This window comes from Sitodiplosis mosellana, unplaced genomic scaffold (genome assembly GCF_009176505.1).
Source record: "Sitodiplosis mosellana isolate CC-2019 unplaced genomic scaffold, AAFC_SMos_1.0 Smas_scaffold_2, whole genome shotgun sequence".
Lineage (NCBI taxonomy): Eukaryota > Metazoa > Arthropoda > Insecta > Diptera > Cecidomyiidae > Sitodiplosis > Sitodiplosis mosellana.
In genome coordinates this window covers 2210710-2237762 of record NW_022595245.1, presented here as the reverse complement: position 1 = coordinate 2237762, position 27053 = coordinate 2210710, and the positions used below count along the sequence as shown (strand labels likewise).

The 27053-nt window shown below is 37.0% G+C and overlaps 2 protein-coding genes across 16 annotated transcripts in view; both read right to left on the bottom strand.

Moving 5' to 3' along the window:
- The window catches only part of LOC129565429 (neural-cadherin), a 261698-nt gene that overhangs the window by 40036 nt on the left and 194609 nt on the right, over nucleotides 1–27053 (bottom strand). The window lies entirely within an intron of this gene.
- On the bottom strand, nucleotides 24952–26810 carry LOC129565432 (WD repeat-containing protein 82-B-like). The gene is made up of 3 exons (XM_055440353.1): nucleotides 26623–26810; nucleotides 25708–26541; nucleotides 24952–25446 (listed from the first exon to the last, which is right to left on the bottom strand). Exons 2-3 carry the CDS (start codon nucleotides 26456–26458, stop codon nucleotides 25169–25171), a joined length of 1029 nt encoding a protein of 342 aa, XP_055296328.1. The 5' UTR covers nucleotides 26459–26541; nucleotides 26623–26810; the 3' UTR covers nucleotides 24952–25168.

Here is a 27053-nt window from a genome sequence, read left to right as displayed (position 1 = left end):
AGAGTTGCTTCGCTAGCAAGTTACTCCGTAAGAATTGGCATACATTTCAAAAGTTGTGCTGAAAAGTAGTCGGCATTGAAGTAAAATAACGAATCAAATGGAAAAAGCACTATATAACTGCTATACAATAAAGCAACATGTTCAAATAAAAAACGATGACTGTATGTCGCTCAAGAATGACCTATTTCAATTTGTAAAACGGATACAAATCAATAAATTAATTTTACTCATCGGTTGAAGCCCTTGTACAATGTACATTTTAAATGTTATTTAATTCCATCTTCTGTCGTGTCCGTAAGGCCGTATTGCTTCGTCAAAGACATTTTTTCTGTTTCGAATCTTGAAATTCCAGATACGAAATACAAGTTGTATTAACAACAACAATGATAACAACAAAAACTATACACAAAAGAACGCAAAAAGTCACAGAAAGAGAAAAAGAGCCCGAAAAGTCTCTCTCTCTGTGAGAGAGAGAGAAAGAGAGAGACCCAATGAGGAATTATGGTATTCTTGTAACGCGTATTGTATGAAAGTGTACACCGTTTGTGCACACACTGTGTACATTTTCATTACAAAATTGTTACAGATTTGTACACATTCCTCATTGGGGAGAGAGAGAGAGAGAGAGAGAGAGAGAGAGAGAAAATACGGAGCATTTGACAAAAGATTGAGTTTTTCGAAACGACGATGACGACAAAAAAGAGCGGCTAAATGGAACATATTTCCTTGTACATTCATGCTTGATACACGATCACTAAATGGTTGTGCTGTTTTACTGCTCACTTCGAGACATAATAAAATTATGACCTTCCGACTGAACGAAATAAAAGTGATTTGAAAAATTGGATGTGTACAGTGGCGATAGAGCGAGCGAATGAAGCGCGAAAACGAGAAAAAGAGACAGAGAAAAATGCACATTGAAAATATGATTTATATTTTATATATATACTTGAACGTGTGCTTCCGTTACAAAAGAAAACTGAATGAAGCGAAGAATAGACGACAACGATGACGGCGATGTATTGCTAGAGTGAATTTCGAGTTCAGTGAGATTGTTTTCCTTCGAATTTTATATTTTTCATTTCTAATTCGTTATTTGAAGCAGAGGAAAATTGAAAACGAAACAAATCGACGTTTGAAATGATGTCACTGGGATAAGCTGCATTTGAAGATTGCTGAAACATACGGATTGATTTTCAGGTTTGTGCAATGTCGTCTCTTCTAATGGAGACGAGCTTCAGAGCTCGTGTACATTTGCGAAAAGAAGCACAAAAATGCGGGAGAGATTCACTCAAAATGCTGAAAAGTAGCGGGGATTTGCGTTTCGTTTTCAATCGGTTTTGTGTTTCACCCGTGCATCAATTCATATCATTTGTTCGAAATGCTGTATTCCGCTTCGAAAACTTGGATACTTTTCGCACTGTCGTTTCATTCGAAGCGAACAAAAGGCAAGTGTATCAGGTTCGGAGCACTGCACAATGCATATACATTTTTACTGCAAATAATAATCATTTTGCCGAGATAGAGAGAGAAAATTCGACAAAATTGAATGGCGATTGAATGACGTGAATAAGTTGACTGCTCAAACTATTTTCGGTGCAATTCACAGAGAGAGAACTTTTTTTTTGCTAATGAAGCAATGCTTGAGATTGAAGCACTGAATAAACATGGGTAAATCTACTATTCGAAATAGAAAAAAAAGCAAACAAAAAAAAAAACTTATAATTTCTCTTATTGAACGAACCGAATGAAGCGAACTTTTGTGATGCAGAGAGAATGTTCTCATGCGCGTTGATGATATTGGAAGTTGAGTTGTGGCAGAAAAAAAGAGAGCTAAAGCAAGAGAATGAAACAGTAAGAGTGAAAGTGAGACTGGGAAAGAGGAGAAGGATTGAATAATAATAAAAGCCTCATAACGAATGGAACAAGGAGAAAAACTTTTGGGCGAAATTATGAACTAAACTTTGTTGTTTAATGCTACAATCTGATTTTACTCCATCGATTTCATGGAGTTGTAGTTTTTGCCATACGTGAAGAAAGAAGATGAAATGTTATTACACTTGAGATGGCTTCACATCATTAGTTCGAATGATTTCATCATTTGTTTGTGATTTTTTCGTGTGTATTTGTCGTTGTTGGTGCGTAGGAATATCGATCGGATCATAAATCCACAAGACTAATTACTGGACAAAAGCTGCCAAATGATCTAAATATCATTGTGTTCGGGCGATAAAACGAATGGCTAAAATACAAAAATCAAACATAAGCACTGGCGACACTGGTTCACACCAAGCAAAAACTTATCTCGTTGCTAATGATTTTATTCATACTTGACCTTTTTTCCGCCAATCATCTAGCCAATCATCTTCACTTCGACCATTCAATGTAACATCCACTGACGTCAGCAATGGCTCGTTCAGACAACAATTAGCCAAATGATTCAAACCAAATGATGACACTGATCTCTTCAGAATTGGATCGAATTTTCCTTCTCATGAAATTAATTATGGCCATCATTTAAAATTGAACAAGTTATTGTTTTGGCAACCAAAATCATCTTTTCATTTTGATGCATAGCCAAAGGCCTTGAAACAATGTTGCGAGAGAGAAAAATATGGCATGTTTGGTCAGTTTGATTGGAAAAATTGATGGTGAAGTGTACTACTGACCCAAAAACTGATACACAACTATATTAATAACAGTTCCCGGAATATGGATGTTTTAATCAAAAATTCACCAACGGAATCCATACAATCGAACGAATATTTCATTGAATCGCAATCAATATATTGGATCAAGAGTTATTTGAAAATGTTGTACCAAAGCGGTGAATGATAACGATAATGAAAATAGCACACAAGTAATTAATTGGCTGCTCAATTTAATTGCTTGATTTTCGATGAAGTTTTTTTTGGCTGGCTCAGATGCCTTTACAATATTTCGTGGCTTTTCCGACAGCTTGAATCAATACCCACAAATACTTCCGTGGTAAAAAAAACAGTGGTTTTTTTTCCCTGTTGGCGCGCACAGTTTTAATCTATAAATTTTAATCAACATTTCGTCCTCATGATTCGTGTGCACGAGCGCGCGAGCGGGTGGGTGAATGTGAGTTTGTGGATTGTTGTAGAAATTTATTAAAGGCCCCAAATTGCCATAAATTTCATCCAAAAAATTGCTTCAGCCTGTGAAAACGCGTAGATAACAGAAAGAAAAAAATAAGTGATATCAGGAATGCGAACGCGGCAAACAGAGAGGTCAAGGGGAGGGAAACAGCACAACTTTACCCATTAAATGGCCATATAATAATTGGTTGAATGAACAATGCAATGGCCCTTTGTTTAACCTTTGCTGTTTGTGTTTACTTATTAATTTTTTCAACTTAAACTCCAATTATTTTCACATAATTTTTTGAAGCGATTTAAAATGCAGTCGAAAATTTACATATTTTTGCCGGTTGGACGAGCAATACTCATGAGATGAATGTTGACGAAAATGAGAGGAACGAGCAAACATCCAATGAAGAAGCAAAAAAAAAATGATAGAAACAAACAAAAATGAGGAGAATCATACGAATGAAATGGCTGCGTCTTAGCATTAAATTTCAAACAGAGGGTTCATTGCCTTGTTGACTCGCTAGGCACCATGAAATGCTTTGATTTCAGAATTCTTGGAAATCGACATCAATTCCACGAATAATTCCTGGAAACGATATCAAGCTGGTTTAATCCCCTTGTATGTTAGGCCTTGGGAAAACAATGCACAAACAAAGCGCGGCAATAATAATAAAAAATATGAAGCATCACAAATCTGCCCAGATGAAATACATCATACTTTTTTTGTCGACCATCTTTTTCGTTGTTTTTTGGGTGTTTCGCGATATGTGTGTTTTTTTCCTGGGTGGAGTGTGGTCCTACGTTAAAATATACGATAACATTTACGGATGTATCAAATGCCAAGAGCGAATGAGCAAAACGTTCGACAGAGAAAAAAAATAACGGCAAAATAGCACAATATTCAATTTCAGACATCTTTTTATTGGCATTCGATATAAATTCATTTTGCAAAAAAAAATCGCGTTTACTTGTGACCGTAAAACGTATAAATCAAATAAATGGCAAAATGCTGAGAGAGAGAGAGAGAAAACTGCGCTTGATGTGTTTGTTATCAGGGCGCAGCTACATGTCATAACATGTAAATAGATTTTCGATGGTCATCAATAATGAAAATGGTTGCGAAACACGTGTTCCACCAAAAACCACAACCAAATCCGAAATATTTAACAAAAACATGCGTCCCCAAACGAGCTCGCGCCATTGGTTTTGTTCAATGTTATCTACATTCAATCTGAACATGAATTCAGGCGTTCCGTTTGAAATTCAGCACATTTCAAAGGGATATCAATTAAAATAATGAATTTGGCAAAGTCAACCATATTTTTTTGTTCTCTACAATTTTCTGATTGATTGAGAAAAAAAATACAGCAGATTTTGTCGCTATCAATTTAATGGTTTTCCATTTGCCCCATTTCATCATCAGTTCTATTCAATCGACAAAATATCAAACGGAAATGAAGATACAATCATTCTATTTTTTTCGCTTCTGATTTCATTTCGCACAAAGAAAACTATTTCACGTGTGAAAATGCGCCCATAAAAAAGAGTTTCACCGAGCCAATTTGTGTTGTTTCTAAGCTGTCAACGATCCAAATTGAAATATTGATTTGGAATATGTTCTATCGTTTTTTTTCCTCCGACGTTTTTTATCCACTTGACGGGTTGCCCTTCGCAACATACCGTAGATTATTGTGTAACAACAATCAAGAGATAACGAAAAAAAACGAGTGAAAGAATGGAAATGGAGACAACGAAAAATCCGAATGAAGTATGAATTGACGTTGTTCAACTGCAATGCAACACAAAATGCCATAAAAATTCGGTGTATGTGCGCTTGCTTGTTGATTCTTTAGCTCCAAATATTTCGCCATATTTTACACTCGTATTCATAAACGTTCGCATACAATCCGAATTTATATCGAATTTTCGAATGGTATGCTCTTTTTTTTCGTTTACGTTTGCCAGAAAATAGCGCAAAACAAAGCAGCAGCAGCAGAAGAAGGAAGAAGTAAAAAAGAACGGATCGCGACATTCCATAAATTTGGCATTCGATTGAATCTAAGCAGAGAAGAGAGGAAAAATTGGAAGGTTCAATTTGCTGGAATCGACATTGAATTGGCGCAATGGGAATGCAACTTATTGCACAATAAATCCACCAAAGCCAACACAAAAAAAACATTGCATATCAATGGGAATTTTTATGTGAGTGTATGTGCCTTTAAGGAATCAAGGGAGAGAGAAAAAAATGGCAAGAAATATCAAAGATATAAATACTCCACAGAGAGCGAGCACAAGAATGAAAGAATGGCAATAAATCTTTTTGAAGCAGTTTTCAATAAATTGAACATTGAGAGTTAGGATGCGAACGGGGTAATTTTTAATGGTACGAAACAATAGCTGTCGTTTTTGCTATTTGACTTTGAGCGCTGATTTAACGTGTCATGTAACGAAAAGAATACCGACGAACAAAAGCTACTTTTTTTCATCTTTTGATGTTCGTTTTTGAAGTGCACTTCAATTGGAAAGCTCCAAACTGGTGAAAAGAATTGAAAAGTGTTCATTGTTCAATCAGAGAGAACGAAGACATGCTATTGCCATAATCGTCTAGTCAATATAGTGTATGAGAAATGGTTCAACAATGCACAATGCATTTTTGTTTATTTGTGAAAATCCTTATTTGATTTCCTCTGTTTGGAATGTGCATTGCAAAATGTACCGAGGGATGGATCAAAGTAACCCAACACCGCAATAAATTCCATTCAACGGTGGCCTTTAGAGAAATCCCTTGAATTTTGATATAGTCAATATTTCAGTAACAATATCACATGTGACAAACGATTTGACTTTTTCCGTTCGATAAAAGTGACGTCGCATCGGTCGTGTGTGTGTGTGTGTGGATAAATGGAGACAATTTTTCGCAATAACATCAACAATATGGAATTGGGTGAGCGCAAATGTTGCTTTATTAAAATTTCTATGCCATTTTCTCCAACGTATGTATTCGACGAGACTCTTGTTATTCATAGCATCCATACATGCTTGTGTTTTTTTTTGCTCATAAAAGCAAAAATGCCCTGTCACCAACTCCAGTTGAGAGGAATAAAAACAACATAAGCACGACAACGCCACAAACAAAAATATTTTTGCATTAAGTGTATTCCAAATTGAAAGCATTCTTAAGTTGACTGGTGGTGGTGGTTTTATTTAAATACCGTTTACTTGCATGTCATTTTCTGCACGAATGCTTCATACGTAGAATGTACATACAGAGAGAGATAGAGAGAGAGAGAGAGAGAGAGAGAGAGAGAGAGAGAGAGAGAGAGATACATGGCAAGCTATGGAGCGAGCTCAACAGAGAGTGAAAAGAGAGACCGAGGTAGGGAAATGACACCGGCTCATCGGGAAGTATAAAGACAGAGAGAGAGAGAGAGAACGAAAAAGAAATATCGGTTATTTCGAGCATAATATTTGCATTTTGTGTCTCTTCGGCATTTCGGAATTTTCATCGTGGCTTCGACCGTTTTGACAAAGTGAGACTATATGCATGTGCCTTCGGGGCAATCGCGGTGTCCATCGAACAATAGCATGCGAAAGCCAACTCACTCTCTCTACTCTCACCAAATGCATGAAATCGCTTCGACTCATGGGCCAAAAACTCACATACGCTCAAACATACTTTGCTCTCACTTAAAGTCGTATGCAAATCATCATCACTATAAAACAGCACATGTTGGCGATGATATGTTAAAATAAAATCCGTATGATCCGAATGCGAAACGTGGTTGGTGCTTATGTCGAAGCGGTTGAAGTGGTTTATTGTATTATGTAAGGAGTTGAAACGAGCAACACTTTTAAACATTTTTTTTTCTCTCTTCTTCTGCTCGTCGATCGTTTGGTATTTCCCAGGCGAAATGCAGCAACTGAACGTACGCGCGTTCAGGGAGCCACAGGCAGATGAATATTAGATTACTTTAGTATGTGTGCAGAAAAGACGAGGACGGCCAACATCCGACACTTTAAAGTTTTCTTCAAATGTTTGAGCCAAAAACAGAAAGCATACACACCGAGTGAAAGAGAGAGAGAGAGGGAGAGAGAGAGGAAGGAGGAGATAAAAACACGTCGGATGATGCACGAGGATGCATCACCCAATGTCGATGCGAGTTTTTTTCATATGTATGTACGTAATGTGAGAGATGCAGAAAAGACAAAATGAAAATACATTCATGCACACAATGGATAAAGCCCGTTAGGTCCATTTGCAGCATGTGTGCGCTGGATGCGCACACCAAAACAAAGTTAGTTGGCCAGTTGTGAGTAGTATCTCTCTCTCTCTCTTTAAACTGTGCGAGAGTTTGTTTGTCTCTCTGTGTGTGCGCATGAGTTTCTCTGTACGGCAACAGTTCTTCTAAACTTGCAAAATTATGCATTAAAAAATGTGTCATTTCAATCATAAAAGCGCATGAAATACGATTCCAGCTGCAACTTCCACCATGATATCCTCCTGAAAATGTTCTACATGAATGAATATCATTTGCATTTTCAAAGTGAACGAAAATAAAAACACAACAGCACCGCTAAAACATCGACCGGTGTTTGCATTGTTTCAAATGCTATTTTCGCCTTGTCTTTGTCAAAACTAAATGCTTTGCTTCGCATAACGCATAACTTTATTTCATCAACATTTGCTACAGTTCTCGCATTACTCCGGGATATCCGTTTGGAAAGCAAGCAGCGAGCGAGCGAGTGAAAAAAGTGTTTCATCTCCGGTTCTATATTTCATGCAACAACGATGTCCAAACAAATGAATTTTACGGTAATTTCATTATTTTGCGACCGTATATGATAACATCCGTTCGTTATTCTGTGAACTACGTGTGTGTATATGTTGCTGTTCTCAAGCAAAACTTTCACAAAGGACAACGCATCGATCCTCTGGGATTGGATAACGCACACACGCACACACACAAGCTCAAAAGGCTATAAAAACTGAACCCATTGAATTTGGGAAAATAAGCAAAATTGACAACGAATTGAAAAGCAAATGGGCCGCATCAAATGCGACGACAAATATTCTGTAATTTTTCCTCGTCGTCGCTCGTAATTTTCCACATTTATTGGCTCTTCAGATCGATGAACCTTTTGTTTGCCAACACACCACGCAAATCAAATCGCATTTCTCACACACGACCATGACAACGGCCAACGCCATTGGTTCGATACGTACGTGTGTTACGTTTCTCTGTTTTTCCATGGCAAACGGAAAAAAGTGTCGAGTTTTTCTTTTGAATCATTGTGCACATGTACCAAACTCGTGATATGTTTCATTCAAAACTCATTTGGAAAAATCTTGCCATGGAAATTCGATTCGTATGCAGTGAATTCGCTGAAATTATAATGAAACCAATGAATTCGAAACAAAGAAAACAATCGACAGATGAATGCAGTTTCGAATACATTAGTTTCAGCCAGAGTTTTTGTTTCGACATAGTATCAAAATTAAATGAAGCTCACTTGCTTCTTAACCGGCAGTGATACCAGCACAACGACATTATTGCTCTCTTTTTACACTTTTAATACAGATTTTTCTATTTCAGTGCTACGAACCGATTTTTTTCTCTCTTATCTCGTCAATTTTTCTCTTTTTTTTAAACTATTTTTCTTCGTTATCCATAATTTTTCCTCTTTTTCACATTTTTTTCAATTTTTTACATTTTTTTCAATTTTTCACATTTTTTTCAATTTTTTACATTTTTTTTTCCTTTTTTCAACATTTTTCTCCCATTTTTTTCCCGCCACATCATCATCCACATGCAATTTGCCCTGAAATTGGCTGCATTATCGGCAACGAAAGATGTGCCGTGTTCAATAGAAGATTATCATCAGAGAAAATCATGTTAATCCATTTTTTGTTCACAACAAAAACGAAATCAATTTCAATATATCGATGTGGTTCGATGTTGATTCAATTAATTGCAAATATTGATGAACATTGCTGTAAACCTATTTGCCAATTTCACTCGCATAGACCCAACCTAGCATATTGGCACTTGAAAGTGCACACACATTTGATCTAATGCCAAAATGGTTCATCATGGGCTTATTTGAATGTTCGTACACTTCAAAACATGTGCTTCGCTCCGTTTGGATGGTGCAATAAATTGCATTTACGTGTAGGTTAAGTGAAAGAAAGTGGATTTTCGGGGGAAGCTGGAAAATTGGAAACATCCATTCCACACACACACAGACACACATATTATTAGATTATCAACGCTGATCGAACATAAAATGCCAAGTAATTTAATTGTACAACAATAGACGAGCACTGAACTTATAAAAGTAATGGTGTATTGAACGAATCGTCGAACGTTAGCGCCACTAAAGCATATACGCGTATATGAAAAACGAGCGCACATTTTGTCGAGAGAAAAAAAAGGAACGAATATTTCAAAAGTCGTTACGAGTTGGAAATGTGACGATAGAAAGAAAGAGGCAGCAGGCAGCATTTGAATGGAGTGCCAGGTTGCGTCGTTCATTCACGTTGCGATAAAATCATTATCGTGTACTAATGGAGAAAATGGCAGAAATTATGGATCATCGTTTTAAAATAATTTTCACGCGAACGCATCTCTCTGCCGAGTGTTGTACTCGCACGACGCAGGAAGCAAAACAGCAGCGAGAATAAGTGTATTTTGCTTGGGAAATGCTTGACGATGAGCATATGTACAATGGCGCCCGTGAACAATGATGAAACGGAAGCCAATGGAGGAGAGATGAAACATGTTTCACACAATTGCTTTAGCGGCATATTTTAAATTGCAATTGAAGCAAATTGAGCCGCACACACCGTATGCTGATACACTAAAACATGTGGACTGAGTACAGAGAGTATGAAAAAAAAAATTGTAGCGAAAATGGAAAAAAACGGTGAAATTGTTCCATTCGTTTCCATTGTTTTCGGTGGAAAATTGCAAAAATAGATTGAAATATGTAGATACACGCACTATAACGATTTCATATCAGCACCAGCAATCGCAACTAAGTTCGAATGAAATTATGTATATAGACGAACATGTTTGTATGTGTGCAGCAGGCAGATTAGTACAAAGCAACGAAAAAAGCTTGCTGCAGAGAGCGAGAAAAAAAATGATTGTTCGGCAAGATATATCGTATGTGAATGCAAATTTTCGCCTATCATCAGGAATTTTTTTTCAGGAACTCTCGGTTTTTTGTCGTTAGTCAGCATACGAAAAAAAATTGCATTATGCAAAACACCTGCGACTACTCAATTGTTCTTTCACTCGCCATTTCTATTGGTTTCGGGTATGTCCCGATGTTAGGGGCACTCTCTGAGTTCCATCACATGGAATGATACGTGTGACGGCATATTTTCACACGGAAATTCGTTCCCAGTGCGCCGAGCACTAGCTACATGTAATAACGTGTGGTTTCTAATATTCGGATACGTTCGCTCTATGTATAGCAAGTGCACGGCGCACTGGGAACGAAGTTCCGTGTGAAAATATGCCGTCACACGTATCATTCCATGTGATGAAATTCAGAGAGCAGAGAACAATCAGCGCGCTGACATTTGTATGATTATTTTGAAATGTATTGCGAATCACACATCGTATGATCGATAATGAATCCATATTCGGAATAAAAATAACAAAAATGCCATTTTCCATTTGCATAAATTTTTACACAACTCGTTGGTGGTGTGTTTTTTTCTTCGTCGTTCTTTTGGCTCCAGCTCGAATTGAATTTTTGCGCATTTTCGCTGAAAATGGGATATGCAAATACGCGGTTTATGACTATTCCAATTTCTCCGTCTGCTGAAAACGAGTCATTGTGAAAGAAAGCCCGTTTTCGCAAACACACACACATTTGTGCTCAACCGCACACAGACATATCGCTGTATATTTTGACGAACTAGCCAAAAACTCCAATCGTCGAACACCAAGTCGGCAGAGAGAGAAAACTTGAACTGAAAACAAACATTTACAACAAAAATCCATTTTTCTTGCTTTGTACACATGCTTGCTTGTCAGGATTTTTGATTTCCTTTTCGTATTCGCTTGACATAGCTACACATACACAAATGATGCATCAGAGATAAAAAAAGATATAAAAAATCGAGAAAAACAGGGAATTTGTGCTTTACTTTTTGTTCTACTTATTTGCACTCAGCTCGTTTAACTTCTGACAATTGTTTGTCTTGAATTGCATTTTGAAACTATTTTGATGGTATACCAATTCTTCTGATATTCTAACGAAGTTGCCTCGGTTTGTGTTGGAATATGCTATGAATATGTGTGGGAATGTCGTATGGTGTTCGCAAAAATCGTGTCTATCTACTGAAGAATCTAATTTTGATAGACGAATACACATTCAATTTTTCCGTTCGTCCCAAACTTTTTTGTTCGGAAGAGAAGACGTCGTTTCACATCAGCACTGGTAAACGAGGCATTTTCTGTAAAGAAAAGCGATAAACTTCTTTCTGGATGATAAAAACTGATTGCTTATACTTTTTGCCATGAACATTTTCATCCCAATTTTAGCTAGATGGTAGTTTTACAAAACAGTTTACTGACTAAGTTGATCGGTTCGTCCCGAAAAATCCATCGATGTGTTATAGTTTAATCAAAAAGTTTATTAGTTTGGAAAACAACGAGAAAAGCTTTCCACTAGTTACTAATACTGGTTGTATTTAACCGTAAAAACCATAGTGAAGCCAACTTTGTGGGCAATATAGCCATGTTCACAGCCGGTCCATTCGGTTGTTCCACAAGGCTAATCCTTTGGCAATGGCTTAAAAGTTGCCTTCTGTTTGCTCATTTAAACACTTAATTATTCCAAACCATTTTCAGAGTAAACAAGGTACCCCAAACAACAAGAATCGTTTATTCGACTAATTACTAAAAGCAAAAGTGTGGTTTCGATTTTTCAAAGAGTTTTCAAAGCTAACCATCAATATTGACAAAACTAAAACTCATACTAACAACACTGAACACTAATGAGACCAATATTTTCGGAAGGAGTGAAAACTATTTGCAGTGTAAACAAGAAAAGAATGCTTGACCCAAGTTCATACGAGTAAGCATCCGAGAGAAAGTCAAAGTTGAACTGTCGACAACCACTAAAATGGCATTTGAAATCGTTGCTTTTACAACAAGAAACAAAGTTTTTTCCGTCGCTTGTTGAAAGTGGCAATTTTTCCTTTTTTTGAAAAGAAATATTTTTTTCTATCTTCGCATCGTTTTCAATGCTCCTTTTATTTTTATTTTTAAAATGAAGAAAAATTCAATTCCGTTGGTAAAATTTGTTTTCTTTTTTCGCATTGGCGCCCTGGTGAGTGGAAGAGAGAGAGAGAGAGAGAGAGAGAGAGAACAAAAAAAGAATGCTCACAGTGAAAATCAATAAAATAAAATTCGAGCCTGAACCGAAAAACGGCGCAGCTGAAAAAAGTATTTTAAATGTAGAAAAAGATTTTTTTTCCGGTACCAACACAAGAAAAGCAACGCAACAACGAATTCCTCCAAAAAAGTGTGTGGAGAAAATGGCAGGAAAAATGAATATTCATGTAAATGTTATGGTACTTTTGTCCCGAGCTTCGCACTCTGTTTGCTTTTTGATGGTTCAGTGGATATGCTAAAGCACATCCAGAGCATGTGAATGAGTATGAGATCGATGCTATAGATTTCGATATGTAGATATAGACTTGAACTACTTATTATGTGGGGAAAAATGGGTGCACATTTGATGTCTAATATATGCAAGTTTTGTTGCGTTCAGCACAAATTTCGGTAGTATGCAGCAGTATGCTTTTGTGTAAACATTCACATATTTCGAATTTCTACTGAAACCCAAAAAAAACTACTACGATACATGAATGACAAATCTAGCAACAGAATAGTAATATCGAGAGACACAGAGAGCGAAATTGAGCTGCGGAGAGTGCAAGAGAAAAATTGCGAGTTGAGCAGAAGAGAACGTCAACGGAAACTGGAGCAGTAGCAGAGGATACGTTTAAATCGTAATTTTATGTTATTATGGAACAGTGATAATGTTGTGTGGAGAGAGAGAGAGCGCCTGGATTCAATGTGACTTGAACATCCGAATCATATTAAATTGTGAGATAGAAATGCGAGCCAAGAGACACAACGACGATTCCGGTTGAGAGACAAAGTGTGTATGCGGCATAAAGAAAGGATCCGAATAAAAAAAAACCAAGCGGCAGTTCGTGTTTGTGTCTGTCCCGAATAGACGAGCCGTTTACTGCTATGAAAACCACCAATTTCGAGCAAGTGATTGCACATATGAATATGAAATAAGCATGAATATGAATGCACGAATTATTGCCATTATTGTTACAGGCAACAACGGCTCGCTTCACTTTTCGGCACAGACATATAATGCTGTAGGTTTGTTTGTGCGCGCGTGTACTCTTTTCACTCAATCTCAACAAATCACAATAGTGATACTAGTGTTTGCAATTGGTATATGTTTGTACAGATTTTTCTTCTTCTTGCTATTGTATAAATACCGTGAAATATTCATGTTTCGAATAACAAAATAGCAAACGCCGCGTCGTCCATTCAGAAATCTGTTCATTTGGCTTTCATCTTGAGCTAAAATCATTCTCGTCTACATTCCAAATATTTTGGCGCGACGAGACAAACGCGCTCGCGCCCCATAGTGAATTCACTTTGCTACCAGGCGATTATTGCTTCGTCAGAAACTAAACCGATAAATGGTTAATGATATGAATCGAAATGCGACACAAAAACCGCCATTCCAAATGACATTCATGAGAATTTTGTTTCCAAAACCCAAACAACATTCGATGAAGAGAAAAAGAAACGAAGAAGAGAGTAATAAAACTGGTGTGTTTTTATTAGAGAGCAAACGGCATTTGATTGATGCGATTTTATGTTGTGCGTCAACAGCAACAATAACAACAACAGCTTCGGCGACGCGTTCACATCCTCATTGATACGGTTTTTCGGATTGGGAGTTCGCGTTTTTATATCCATGGCACCACCCTGCTATTGTGTCATAGACCAGTCGTTTGATTGTTATTCGACTTGTGTTTGTATTGTCCAGATGCCAAGGGAAATGAAACGAATCGAATTCCTTATTGTCACACAATTGCTAGGCGCGCGCTCAACTAGCCGGAGTAATAAAACATCGAGCAAGGGAGAGAAAGAGAGAGAAGCGATAAAAAAAAAACAGCAAATGAATGATAACTGTGGAATAAACCCACTTACCATCCGAAAAATACGATCTTGATGATGACTTATCGACCAGTATTAAAGTATGAAAATTAAATTTTGCCAAGTTTTTCGTACAAAAATCGTAAAAATAAGTACGTTTAGATTGATTGATTGAACAGTTGCCGACTGTGTTTGCGATTGTTATGATTTATTTATCGATCTTATAAGACGATGACATGTCATGGATGGGGGCAAATTCGAAGAAACAAAGAAGTATTAAGAAACGGCAGAAAAATGAGCAGAACGAGAAAATTCCGAAGAATAAAAAGAAGAACAAGACTTAAGAAGTCAGACATCAGACCAAATTCCACTTCAATTCCTGCTTGACTGCTTTGAAATGAGGCACTTGATTCCAAAAATCGTGCAAATTTCGAGTTCATCGCCATCGAAACGCCAATTACCTAGATATTGTCGAAAATGTAATCGGATTATTGCCTTTTAATTGACGGGGATTTTCCAGCGAAACAGTTGCCAATGGACGAAAATATTTGCACCTGTCGCTCAAACAAATTTTTAATTGAATTTAATCAATTTTTTTATAATATCAAAGATGAAAAACTTGTTCCGAATAGCAATAAATTAAGTGTCATATTTGCAATTCAAAGGGAAGCGAACGATCAAAGGTGAATGAAAAGCTGTTATTCTAGCGATTTGCCAGTAAGAAAACTTCAGAATGTTTACTTCGTTCGAAATGAAAATCGCTCGTGTCGGCTTTGTTGCTTCAATTAAGTAGATGACACAGATCTTTGTGTTACCGAGTTGATAGACCAAAACCAATGTCTTTGGACACGGTTACATTGATCTCTTTTATGGTGCGCGGCAATGTGAAACTACCTAGAAACAGGGTTGCAATTCACTTTGTAAATTTAAATGAAAAGCATCCAAAAATGCTGTTCTCAACGGCTACACAGTAACAGTTGTGGCAGCTTCGGTGGCAGAAAGAAAAAAAATAGAAGAAGCCATCAGAGAGCGAGAGACGATGACGTAAATTGTGTTCGTTAGTGTGAAAGACATGAACGTGTCTTTTGTGTGTTTTGCAATATCCATGAAGTGGACACATCTTTCACATGCACACATACCCACACAGAGGGAGCGTAACGACATTTACAAGAAAGCTGGGAGCCATTTGGTGTATTTTATTCGTAAATGTGTTGTTCGGTTGCCATTTAAAGTGTATTTCGTATTGTATTCAAATGTCAGTAAATGCTTTATAAACTCAATTTCAGCTCGTGATTCGCACGCTCGGCACAACGAATTGTGTCACACGAGCACAAGCCTTGTCATTTTGGTTAAATCGTTCGCCATTTCAAATACAAGCATCTGTGCTAATTATACCAACTTCATGATATTCCTTTCTTTTAAAACAGTATTCACAAGATGGAAGATTCCTTCGTTTTCTGTGTTTTGTTGATACTATTGTTGCTGTTGTTGTTTTTATATTGTCAATGGTTTCGAATGGTTGTTTGTTAACATACACTTTTGGTGTAACAAGATGGTTGCATGTCCCATGACTTCCATTTCCCGGTTGGCAATTAAAAACCAACTAAAATGAACACTGAATACTCAATGTGTACAAAAGATGCCTTTGCCGCACACAACGTTGTTGACAAAGCGACTTCCATTGCGCTTAAAATCAGCTCAAGAAATACGAGATGCCGTTTAAATTGCATTGTTGCGCCTCATTATAACAAACGACCGTTTCATACACACACACAGCCGAACACACAAACACAGAGAGAGAGAGAGAGAGAGTCGCATACACCGCACACTTTCTTCAGCATCTTTAGATCTTTGTCATCAAGATATTAAGACAACTTTCTATTTATTCACCACCCAAGTGTATGTCTTGGATGTACAAAATGTGTTTCGGGTTTTGGTGCATAGAAAACGGCATAAAGAGAAAGCTGCAGATATAGAGAAAGAGAGACGGGGAGAGGACGAGAGTGAAATCTGGTTTCAAAATGACTTGATCCTTTGTGGAATGATAGCCAAACACTGAATTTATTGCCATGACTATATTTATTCACTCTTTTTCTCCTTTTCCATCTCTCCGACCCTCTTCTTGTACTCTCATTGACGCTCTTTTGTGACAGCAAAATGTTTGCAAAGAACGAACAAAAATACTTTAAATCGCAAATGATTCCGAGGGATTTGTGAACGAGAGAATGTTAATATATGTTGAAAAGTGTCATTTCGAATTCACGGCCTTGTGGAAAATTTATTGCTCTTCCTGAATAATATTAAAACGAGCTGAAGCATACACACAAAGAGAGCAAGAGAGAGGAAGAAAGAGAGGGAGCAGCACTGGAAAATGAATTGGTTTGGCACACCAATTTTGAAAATCGGGTTTTAATTTCTTTTGACTTCAAGCGATCAATTCAATGGACAATATATTGTAACCATGTTGTGATATAAAAAAAAGCCCTACAAACGGACGTGCAAGTGATTATGGATTGTATAAATGGTATTTTGCTACCTCTTTTAAATCAATTGGTGGTCGATGATCAAATTAAAATGGGTTGAAAATCGGGAATTCGGAGGAGTGGTGGACGGATGCAGAAAAAAATCCCTTTTCAAACTATTAAAGGGCCATTATCGAAGTGAAAACAATGTTAATTGAATAAGAATTGGGGCAGATATGTATATATGCGTTTGATTACAATGATATAATAAATAAATTCATTTTGTAGCACATTTTTCTGTTTAAATCGCTGATATCGAATTAAATTAATTGGCAATTTTACTTAATGCAATTTTATTTCAATTTTTTTTTCTCTTCGTTTCATTTTAATGAACGTGCGAATTCGTTTTATCGACATCTTCGTTGTTGTTGGCTTTCAACAGACCATATTTTGTTGTTCTTTTTTGCTTCTGCCTTCGTTCGGGTCAATGTGTCGATTGAATGAAAATACAAGAATTCATTTTGCATTTTATCAGCAGTTAATTGGATGAGTGTGCACTGTGCACACGCACACACAACACCAAGACCACCACGCAAAAACACATTTATTTGTGTTTATGTCACTGGCAAAACATTGATATATACAATCCGATTCGAATGTGAGAGCGATAGAAAGGCCAGAGGGAGGAACAGGCAGTGCATTCGTTGGACTTGTGTTGGTTCACTGCATTTTCAAATCTCATCGAAAGTTTTCTCTCTGTTGAATGCTTTGCTTGCAATTTATGTGCATGGTGCGTGTACTCGGTTTTTTGCATGCGATAGCAATACCCGGAATCTATCTATCTGTTTAAATTTGCTTGAAAAGGTACGCAACCACAGAGAGAAAAGGATCTTAGTGCTTAAATGAATTTTCAAATGTAATAATATTACCAAATGGAATCCCCTTTGCGCTTCACTCAAATATCACATTCCGGATCTGTTCCACATAGCATATTGCATTGCATAAATACATTACAACTGTAATGAATTCACTCTCATCCACAACGAGAAAATAAATAACCGAGCAAAAAGTGTGTTGTGTTTGGAATGGCAATATGCAATTCTGTCCATTATTTGTTTATTACTTCAAGAACATTTGCATTTGGCTTTAGCTCTCTTTCTCAAGCAATATCATTTTCTCATCGAAACTTATTCCATTTCGCCGAAAATTTTCGACACAAACACACACACACACCACACACTGATGAAGTGAAGCGCTAGATAAATTACAACATTTTCGTGCACGAACTATTTCACTCAACTCGACCATAAAACTTATTGATATCATATATTTTTAATGAAAATGTCCGAAACAAACATTCACTCAACCGTTTGAACAAGAGGAAGAAGAAGAAGAACCATTTTCGAATACGATCACAGCAGATATGTTGTCGACCATACGTGGTTTTAAGTTTTGGCCAAAGTAAAAACTTTTCAATCAATTTCCGAAAACCAATTTCGCATGATATGGCGAATAACTTTCAGTGCCAGTCATTACATGAAATTGTTCAGTGCATCAACAATCCGAATAAAAAGTAAATAAGTTCGAAAGTTTAATTGCTCCATTCGATACATTTCCATGCATTTTACCAAATACTTCCGATTTACCTGCAAAAACTATCGAATGTGATGTTACCGCAAAAACTGTAAATCGTTTTCGATGTTAACACAAATTTGTCGATAAAGTCTAAGAAATGTAGGAAATTTGATGCAGTTTCTCATACAAACTGATTTCGGAACGGTTTTACTGCTTTGCTCTCTATTCAACGGAGCAAAAGAAAAAAAATCTGAGAATGGTTTGTATGAGCAACGTTCAAGCGTGTTGTCACTGTATTATACTAATACACGTAAGCATAAACGTTTCTGTGTGCTATACAAACCATTTTTCAGAACGTTCCGAATGGTTTAGTTTGTTCACAAACTCAAACCAAATATTCGGTTTGGTTTGGTTTCGATCCCTGGGTAAAGGACTAATCTTAGAAAATCTTCTACGAAAATTGATTTTAGTTTGTCAATTGATCGATTCGTTCTGGTTTAAAACAATTTTTTATATTTGGATGTGATGTTACACCTGTGATTGGCATCGATTGATGTGTATAAAGGCCTTTGATTTAATCCACAGACAAGTAGAGGTCAAAGTAATGAAAAAAAATTCATGAAGCTCAAAGTAATGTGAGAAATGTGTTTGAAAGGATTGAAATAACTGCGCTTTGAAGTAAAAAAAAATTCAAATATTCCGACAAAACGAACGAGCTGTACTTTATCAATGGAGTTGATACCATATACTCACGGAGAATTTGAGAGGGAACTATACATTCGGAATGCTCGATTCAGAACGTTTAAAGGAAAAAAAGCAATAAACATATTGTACGTGAGTTGCACTCGCATTCAGACGAATGATTTGTATTATGTGGCCTTTGATACTATTATCATTCGATTGATGCACTCGCTCGGGACTAATCAGAATTGTGTATGGCTTCATATCTGAATGGGATTGATGTAAAGTGTGTCAAATCCACTCTTTCTCGGCTGATGCAGGTCTCTGAAGTGCGAATCCCATATCGTTATTACAATGTAACCGAAAACAAACAACACAAGATATATCCGTCGCCTGAACATTTGTTTGAATTAGACGCTTCGATAATATAATAATATTTCGGTGATGAATGTGTGTGTGTGTGTGCTTCAATCTGCTGTGAGTTGATTTTATCAATTTGTCATACACAGAGAGCTGAAGCACGTTGTCATTAATTTCGTGCATTGCATGAAATCCATTGTCTGCGTGTCTTATCGTGTGTCTCGACAAAATTCAGATGGTAACCCAAATCTCCCCATCCAGCCAAATTGGCAAGGTGTAGTTTTGCGTTGCGCGACGACAGCGCACACCAATTCCAAAAACGACGACAGCACTTTCAAAAATGACTTAATTAAATTAATGTGATGCATATAATGATGTCGCTCAACTGTGAACATGTATCACAAACGCAAACAAAGTAACACATTAGCAAAACAAGCTCTCTACATGTGGAAATTGTGCACATACGGTGGAGGGCGTTTTATGGAGAAGAGCGAGTGAACGAATGGGTGAGTGCATATAAGTGCATTGGTATTATAAATGCAATTTAATTAATTTCAGTTAATTATCGTTTGTCACGGCAGAGATGATGAATTGTGAATAGACTGTGTGCTGTTGCAATTTACAAATGAAAATATGGCAAAATGCGAGTATCGCACGTGAAACACACACACAGAGAGAGAGAGTTTTACTGGAAACGGATGTTACAAAATTGTACGTGAAACATTTTGTGCATATCTATGGGTGAGATTGAGAGTAGTGTATGTTTGATTGACTTTGTTACGAAAGAGAAGAGCAAGTTTCTGTCGACTTAAAAATGGTTAAAAGCGACTATGTTCGTTTTTAGCGGGTCCTCGCGGTTTTTCACGGTTTCCGCGGAACTGATAAGAGATAACAACTTGGTGTCTTCGGCAAAGTTGTAGCACTCGAGGTCTTCTATAACATCGCTGAAGACAGTTATCTCTTATCAGTTCCGTGAAAAGCGCGAAAAATGATAAGAAAAAAAAGTTCTATATAAAATTTGCTTTTTTATGTGCGCGATTTGCGCGCAACTGATAAGAGATAAGAGATATCTTTCTTCAGCTTAGTTATAGAAGACCTCAAGTACTACAACTTTGCCGAAGACACTATGTTGTTATCTTTTATCAGTTGCGCGAAAACCATGAAGACCGCGGAGGCTAGACGGTACTACAACATACTCTACTTTAACGACCAACAGAATCATCAGAAAACATACTCGCCTTTTCAAAAATATAAATCGAAGAAAAAACATACTCCACTCTCAATCTCACCCAAAGATATATACCCCCAACGCACCACATCGAATTCATATGTGTGAACAGCTTAAATGGCAATGCATTAAGTATTCGCTTTTGTTACGGGCTGGGAAAATGGAACCGTTTTCCTTTTGCTCGAAAGTCGCTTACGTGCATCTGTTCACCATTCAGAATGTGATTCAATCGCCTTAATATTCACTTTACATTTTTTTTTCTTCTTCTCTTCCCTTCCACTTTGTTTCTATGTTGATGCTCTGTCGTCACCGTGCTCTCACACTCTCCTTCACACCACTCATTCCCTCTCACCACTCACTCTTTCTTTCCCTTTCCTATGCCCACACTCTCTCTCTCTCTCTCTCTGTCTCTCTCTCTGTCTCTCTCTTTGAATTAGTTTTAAAAAGCGAATTTCTGAATATTTGTATTTGTCTTTTGTTAAGCATCCATTAGAGAGTTTGCCACATTTTTGTTTCAATTTTCGCCTCTTCCGCGAATCACATCCGCTTGCTTTGCTCCACTGTAATCTATGTGTACGCTATTCACTTGCAAATTGCATGCAAGTGAAATTTTTTCAAAAGAAAACCGCCTAGCAATTCAACTCAAAAATTGAACGAGCGAAATAGACAAAAAGAGGCAGAGGGATGACGGAGAGAGAGAAAGAAAACGCAGAAATTGAAAGAGAGAAACAGTGAGAGTTTTTACAGAAAAATAAAGCGAGCATTCGTCCCGTTGTTCGTATAATTTGTGCCAAATGGAATATAGTGAATGAAGTTGGTTTCTCGTGTCTCATCTCATTTTCGTTTGTGACTCTTTTATTTCTCGATGGCATTTCAAACAGTTCTGCCTTACTTATTTATTGTCTGTTCACTTTTCGGCTTGCCATTTCAATATCCATCCCAGTGCAGAGGCGATGAAGAGAGACACAGCCGCATTCAAACACTCTCTCTCTCTCTCACAAACACAAACTTTTTTCGTTGTTGTTGTTGATCGTGACATAAAAGGAGAAAAATTAAAAAAAGAATATAAAAGCCAAATGCTTTCACAAATCCAAAACGGCAAATGCTTTTATTTTTATTTTTATTTACTTGCAACACACATTCGCAAATCTTTCAACACTCTATCAGGCGAAGAGATAGTGGTGGAGAAAGGAAATGCCGCGAATGGGGCTTCGTTTTATCCTCTGTATGTTGTTACAATCGCACTTTTATTTTATAATATTAATCGCCATTTCGAGCTTGTTTTTTTTTCAATCCTTTTTTCACCACATTTCGCTATTGGTGTATGTGAGTATGTGTAAAACGATTCAGTACACGGCATCGAGAGCAAAAACAATTTTTCCACATACACATACACCATTCTCATGGCGAAACAAAATTGGCATTGTGCAACAATTTATGATTATGTGCCTTTTCATTAACAACAAATAAGTTACATTTATATTTTCAGTCTGAAAGAGGCGACGGTTTATACTTTTTTTGTGTCGTGTTGCCGTTGGATGCACGAGCAATCACAGTTGAATGGGAAAAAATCATCGCTTTCACATTTGTCCGCCACCCCACATTTTGCGCAATGCATTAAAGTAAATTAATATGACATGCAACTTTGTTGTTGCTTCAAAAAGGTTTATGGGTGCGATGTAAATTGAATTCACTTCCCAAATTATATGTACGAAAGCCAAACGTTTGGATGCTGTGTATTGAAAAGCATTTTCAATAAAAGTTTTATGTAGTATTTTCATTCTTCTTTTGCCGTCGTTGTCGTCGTCGTCGTCGTCTTTTGGTTTTATTTTCGGTGGTTATACTCTTACTTTTGGCCAACCATTTTAAACTCACTCATATACAGCTATTTTAGCTTTCAGAAATTTCTTATTCTCCATACAAAGTTACATTGCATTCGGTTTTTGAATGCAGTTTACAGTCTTTTCTCTTTTTTTTCTAACATTGTTAAAGCATGGAATTATTATGCGATCACAAAGTTGCAGAGGGATTGTAAAAACCATAGAAAACCCCTTTTTTTCTCTGGAAGACATCTTTTTTGTCCCTTTTTTTCTGTATAAGAGAGCCTTTGACAGTTTCTCATTGAGTCATTTCTAATAGAATCTAATGTAAATTCAATTTGTAATCCCATTGAAAGTGCAGCAATTTTACTCTAATAAGTTACCTTTTGGCGACGCATTTTATGCTTGCAACAAGCACTGCTTGCTGCTCATCGAGGAGACCTCGATTGAGATGTTACTTACACACACACACATACAAGCATGGTTGAAGTCAATGCCCCAATTTATGAGTAGTTAAGCCGTTTTCGAAATGGCTCCCACAATCGATTTTTTCTGTGTTGCCACGATCGTTGGGTCGTTTCAGCATTTTTTTGGCTTGGCACCAGAACAAAAACGATTATTCATTAATGCGTGCTATCATCAAAGTGGCCCATTTCAACAAAAAAACGATTCTCAAAAAGTTTTTTTTCTGTCTCTAGACGACACTGTTTCGATCAATACTCTCGTTCAAGTGCCTGGAGTTCAATCGAATAAAATCGAATCGAAGCACGACAAGGATTTTGTAATTTGAGATCATCGTCCCATCTTATTGGCTTTATAATGGGAAAGAAGTACACTTTGATTACAACAATGAGCGCAGTAAAATAAGCGGAGAAGAATGAAACTCATTCATACCAAAGCAATCAAATGCAGTCAATGATGTGTATCATTTGGCTTTGGTTGCCGTTGTTTTTCTTGTACGTCGAATTAAAATGCCATAAAATTAAACCGAGCAGCGAGCGTGCAACTGTTGTTATTTTGTCTCTAAACCTTTTGTTTTATTCTGCTGCAGATGAAGTGACTTTGGAAAGAAAAGAGTGAAATTTCAAAAGAATTGGATTTCAATTCTTTTTTTGCCATTTGTGTACGACGTTCCGTGAATTAGTTAAAGAATACCAAATCTGATTTTGAGCTGAAGAATTCTCAGAAGATGAGAAAAAACAAACAAGAAAAAAAGCTGAAAAAAATACTCCCCTTTGAACTGAACCACCGAATAAAAATAGAAAATCGCAGTCGAAATGTAGACTTCGCTATTCTTCTGATTCTGTTGGCAAACGCCAATGGCATTATTTTTGCAAATAAACAACCAAGCAAAAAAAAAAAGAACTAACCCGAAATAAACATTAAAATAACTTCAAACAATGCGCAATGTTTTCCCGTTTTGTTCTTCGTTTGCTTTGTTTTTTTTTTTGTGTCACAAAATGATCATATTTATTTTATCATTTCGAGACCAACATTGCACTTCATATTCCAGAGAAATGTGTTAGGTTGTGCAAATAGACTCACACACACACACAGAGCGGGTATCAAAAAACAAAACGAATGGCGGTTTGTAAGTGTGTTCACGTCCATAAATGTGTTTCATTTGTGTGTGTGTGTGCCGGTAATTGCTTTTGTATACGAATGACAACAAGCAGAAATAAAGTGAGTGTGTGTATGTGGCCGTTGTACGATGTAAGCTTGTCGCATTGCCAACAGTCGTCAGTCATGATCGTATCTCGTTTTGATAAATAATAAATTGGGAAAATATGGTTGTCGTTTGCTTGCAAAAAGCAATAAAAATAGAAACACATTCGTTCGAAATAAATGTAGCGACGAGTGCCTCAAAGCAACGAAACATACAAATATGCGCGCTCGTATCTCTCTCCGTCACATGAGAAAAAAAACACACACCATCAACAGTATATTTTGTTGAAAATTGATTACATCATTCGTATTTTTCTTTCGTTTTTGAAATTGATGTGATTGTTGTTCTTTCTCTTCCTCTTCCTATTTGCAATTCGGATTCGTTTTTGATGAGTGTGTGCACATACTTTTGCATATCTATGTGTGTATAGTTTTGATAGAACAATAGGTGAATTCAGATCAATAAAGAGAAAACGGTAGATAAATTCCTTTTATGGCATTTTACATATAAACCACTGACTATTCAATTGGATTGGCATATCTTTGAACTAAACCAGAATCAGATTTGTCACTGATTGTGAATCCATTGCGTTGGTGAAAATGCAACGAACAGATTGAAGCTCTTTTGACAATGGGTGAATGCGGCTTCGACCATTGCACAATACTAACTACTAATATTGCGGTCATCCGAAATTGGAATCACAATACGTATTTCAATTGGAATTAATTCTCAATCCATTGATTGAACAAAAGCGAAAGGAATCCAATAGATAGGAATGCAGATTCGCCGACCCAAGTATTAATGTACATTACAATGGAAAATATTTATAGCTACGTTCAAATTCCTTCTTTTATTGATCAACAAATAGTTTTATTGCATTCATTTCACATGAATGTCTATGGTTGTAAAGGGTGCAAAATGCACATGCACAATGGATTCAGAGTTCAAATATTCAGAATGAATTTTGCAAACAATTCAATCATTTTGATGCAAACCAAGTGCATTTTTTCTAAACATATATATTTTAGGTTGAGAAATCTGGCATGGAATTTAGTTTTCAATTGTTGGTGTCCAGAATGCGACATACGAACTGGCTGATGCAATGAGCGAGTATATGGGATTCATTTCGACGGCGGTGATTGCTTCCGGCTGATATGAATGCAGTTCGGCCACTTTTTGTTCACGTTCATAGCCCATCATATCGCGTTCCGTATTTTTCTTGTTGTTGCTGAACACGAGAACATTGCCATCGGAGCTACCACTGAGAATGTACTCGTCGTTTGGTGTGTATGATGCAGCAATCGGAATATCCAGCGTGTTTCGACGACCTTGATTCAAAGAGAAATTATTGTAGCGATGTCATTTCGTTTCGAATCACAATCATGTGAGTTTTTGTTTTCTAAATTGAATTTCGATTGAAAATCGAATTGAATCAGGTGGAATTTGACCAAGTGAAAGCGAAAATCAAGCGAAAAAGAGAATTGAAAACCACCGTTTTATTCTTCAATTCGATTTTTTTTTGCTCAAACGAAATCAACATTCAAAAATGACTCGATTGTCAACAACAAATCTGTCGATTGAAAACTTACTGCCAAAGACTTGTTGAATGACACCAGTTTTTGAGTTGACCACACGAATTTTCGGGCTATTGGTGCCGATGAGAAATTGTTTGGCATTTGCCGAAAATTTGAAGCTCGTCCATCGCACATTGTCGTTATTGAGTTTGAACACGGCAAACGGCCCGTATGGAATGCCACGTAAATCATAGATTTCAATGCGACTGTCATCGAGACCAACGGCACACAAATCCGTCCATGGATGTAATGCAACCAACGGATTGTGAGTGGCACTTAAATTGTGACGGGCCACTTGCGCGTTTGGAGTGCGAAAATCAAACAGCATTATCGATTTGTCACACCCACCGCTAAGGATCAATTTGTTGGCCGCATTTACTGACAACGAATACGAGGGTTGTTCGTGTCCAATGTAAGTGGCCGCATACTGATTGGTTGTCAAATTTAGCTCACGAATGCCGAAATCACCACGAACATTTGAACCGACAACAATTTTATCACTCGCATCCATGTATTCCATGGTGCTAATGCCATGCTTAAACAATTGATAGTGTCTTTCAAACCGGGCCGTATTGCAATCGTACAATTCAATGGTTCGTTCATTGTTGGCCGCCACACATTTTTGGCCGTCCGGTGAAAATTTAATCGATCTGATGCGCACATCGGTATTGTTGACCGGTTTACGAAAATTCGGAAAAATATTGAAACTACGCATCAAGTTATCCGATTCAGCGTGTTCGATTCTTGCATTCGTTTCCACCGTCATTTTTGATGCACGTAATTTCCAATCGATTGAGACGTGTAATGGTGCAACTTTGCTTTCGATTTTATTGCGTCGTTTCGAATGCGCTGACGAGAGGAGAAAATCAAATTGAATAAATAGAAACGAAATTTGTTTTTTTTTCTTCTTTTTTCTTTTGAAATACTCACTTCGTTTGAGAATTCACTAGTTGAGCGAGAAAAAAAAATTCCCTTCACACACTTTGTTTGACACAAAAACAGCGAAATAATTAATGTCAACCGGTGCATACAAATGTTGTGTTGTTGAAAATCACTTTATGTTGTCGGAAACGTCATGCGAATAATGACAGCTCCAGCGAAACGAAAGAGTTGAATTCAGATCACACAATGTGTAAACGAACGGCACGTTTCGTAGAAATCTTTCATGTTTCGTTTGTTTGTGTGAGTGTGTATTTCGTTCTCATTGAGAACGGGAACGGGGACGTCGTGTGAAAAAGAGAATAGCAAAAAGATTTCATTGTATTGGAAGTGCGTGCGTGTAGCTGTGAACGTTCGAAGAGTTCCGTATTTGTGAAGGTGTTTTTGTATTTGTGAGTTTTGTCGAGTGACGTTTAACAAAC

What these genes read in the sequence shown, in the direction of transcription:
- LOC129565432 (XM_055440353.1), bottom strand. Translation starts at nt 26,458, where the DNA reads ATGACGGTGGAAACGAATGCAAGAATCGAACACGCTGAATCGGATAAC. An exon ending in CATTCAACAAGTCTTTGGCA is followed by an intron (nt 25,447 to 25,707) that starts GTAAGTTTTCAA and finishes CTTTGAATCAAG; the next exon opens with GTCGTCGAAACACGCTGGAT.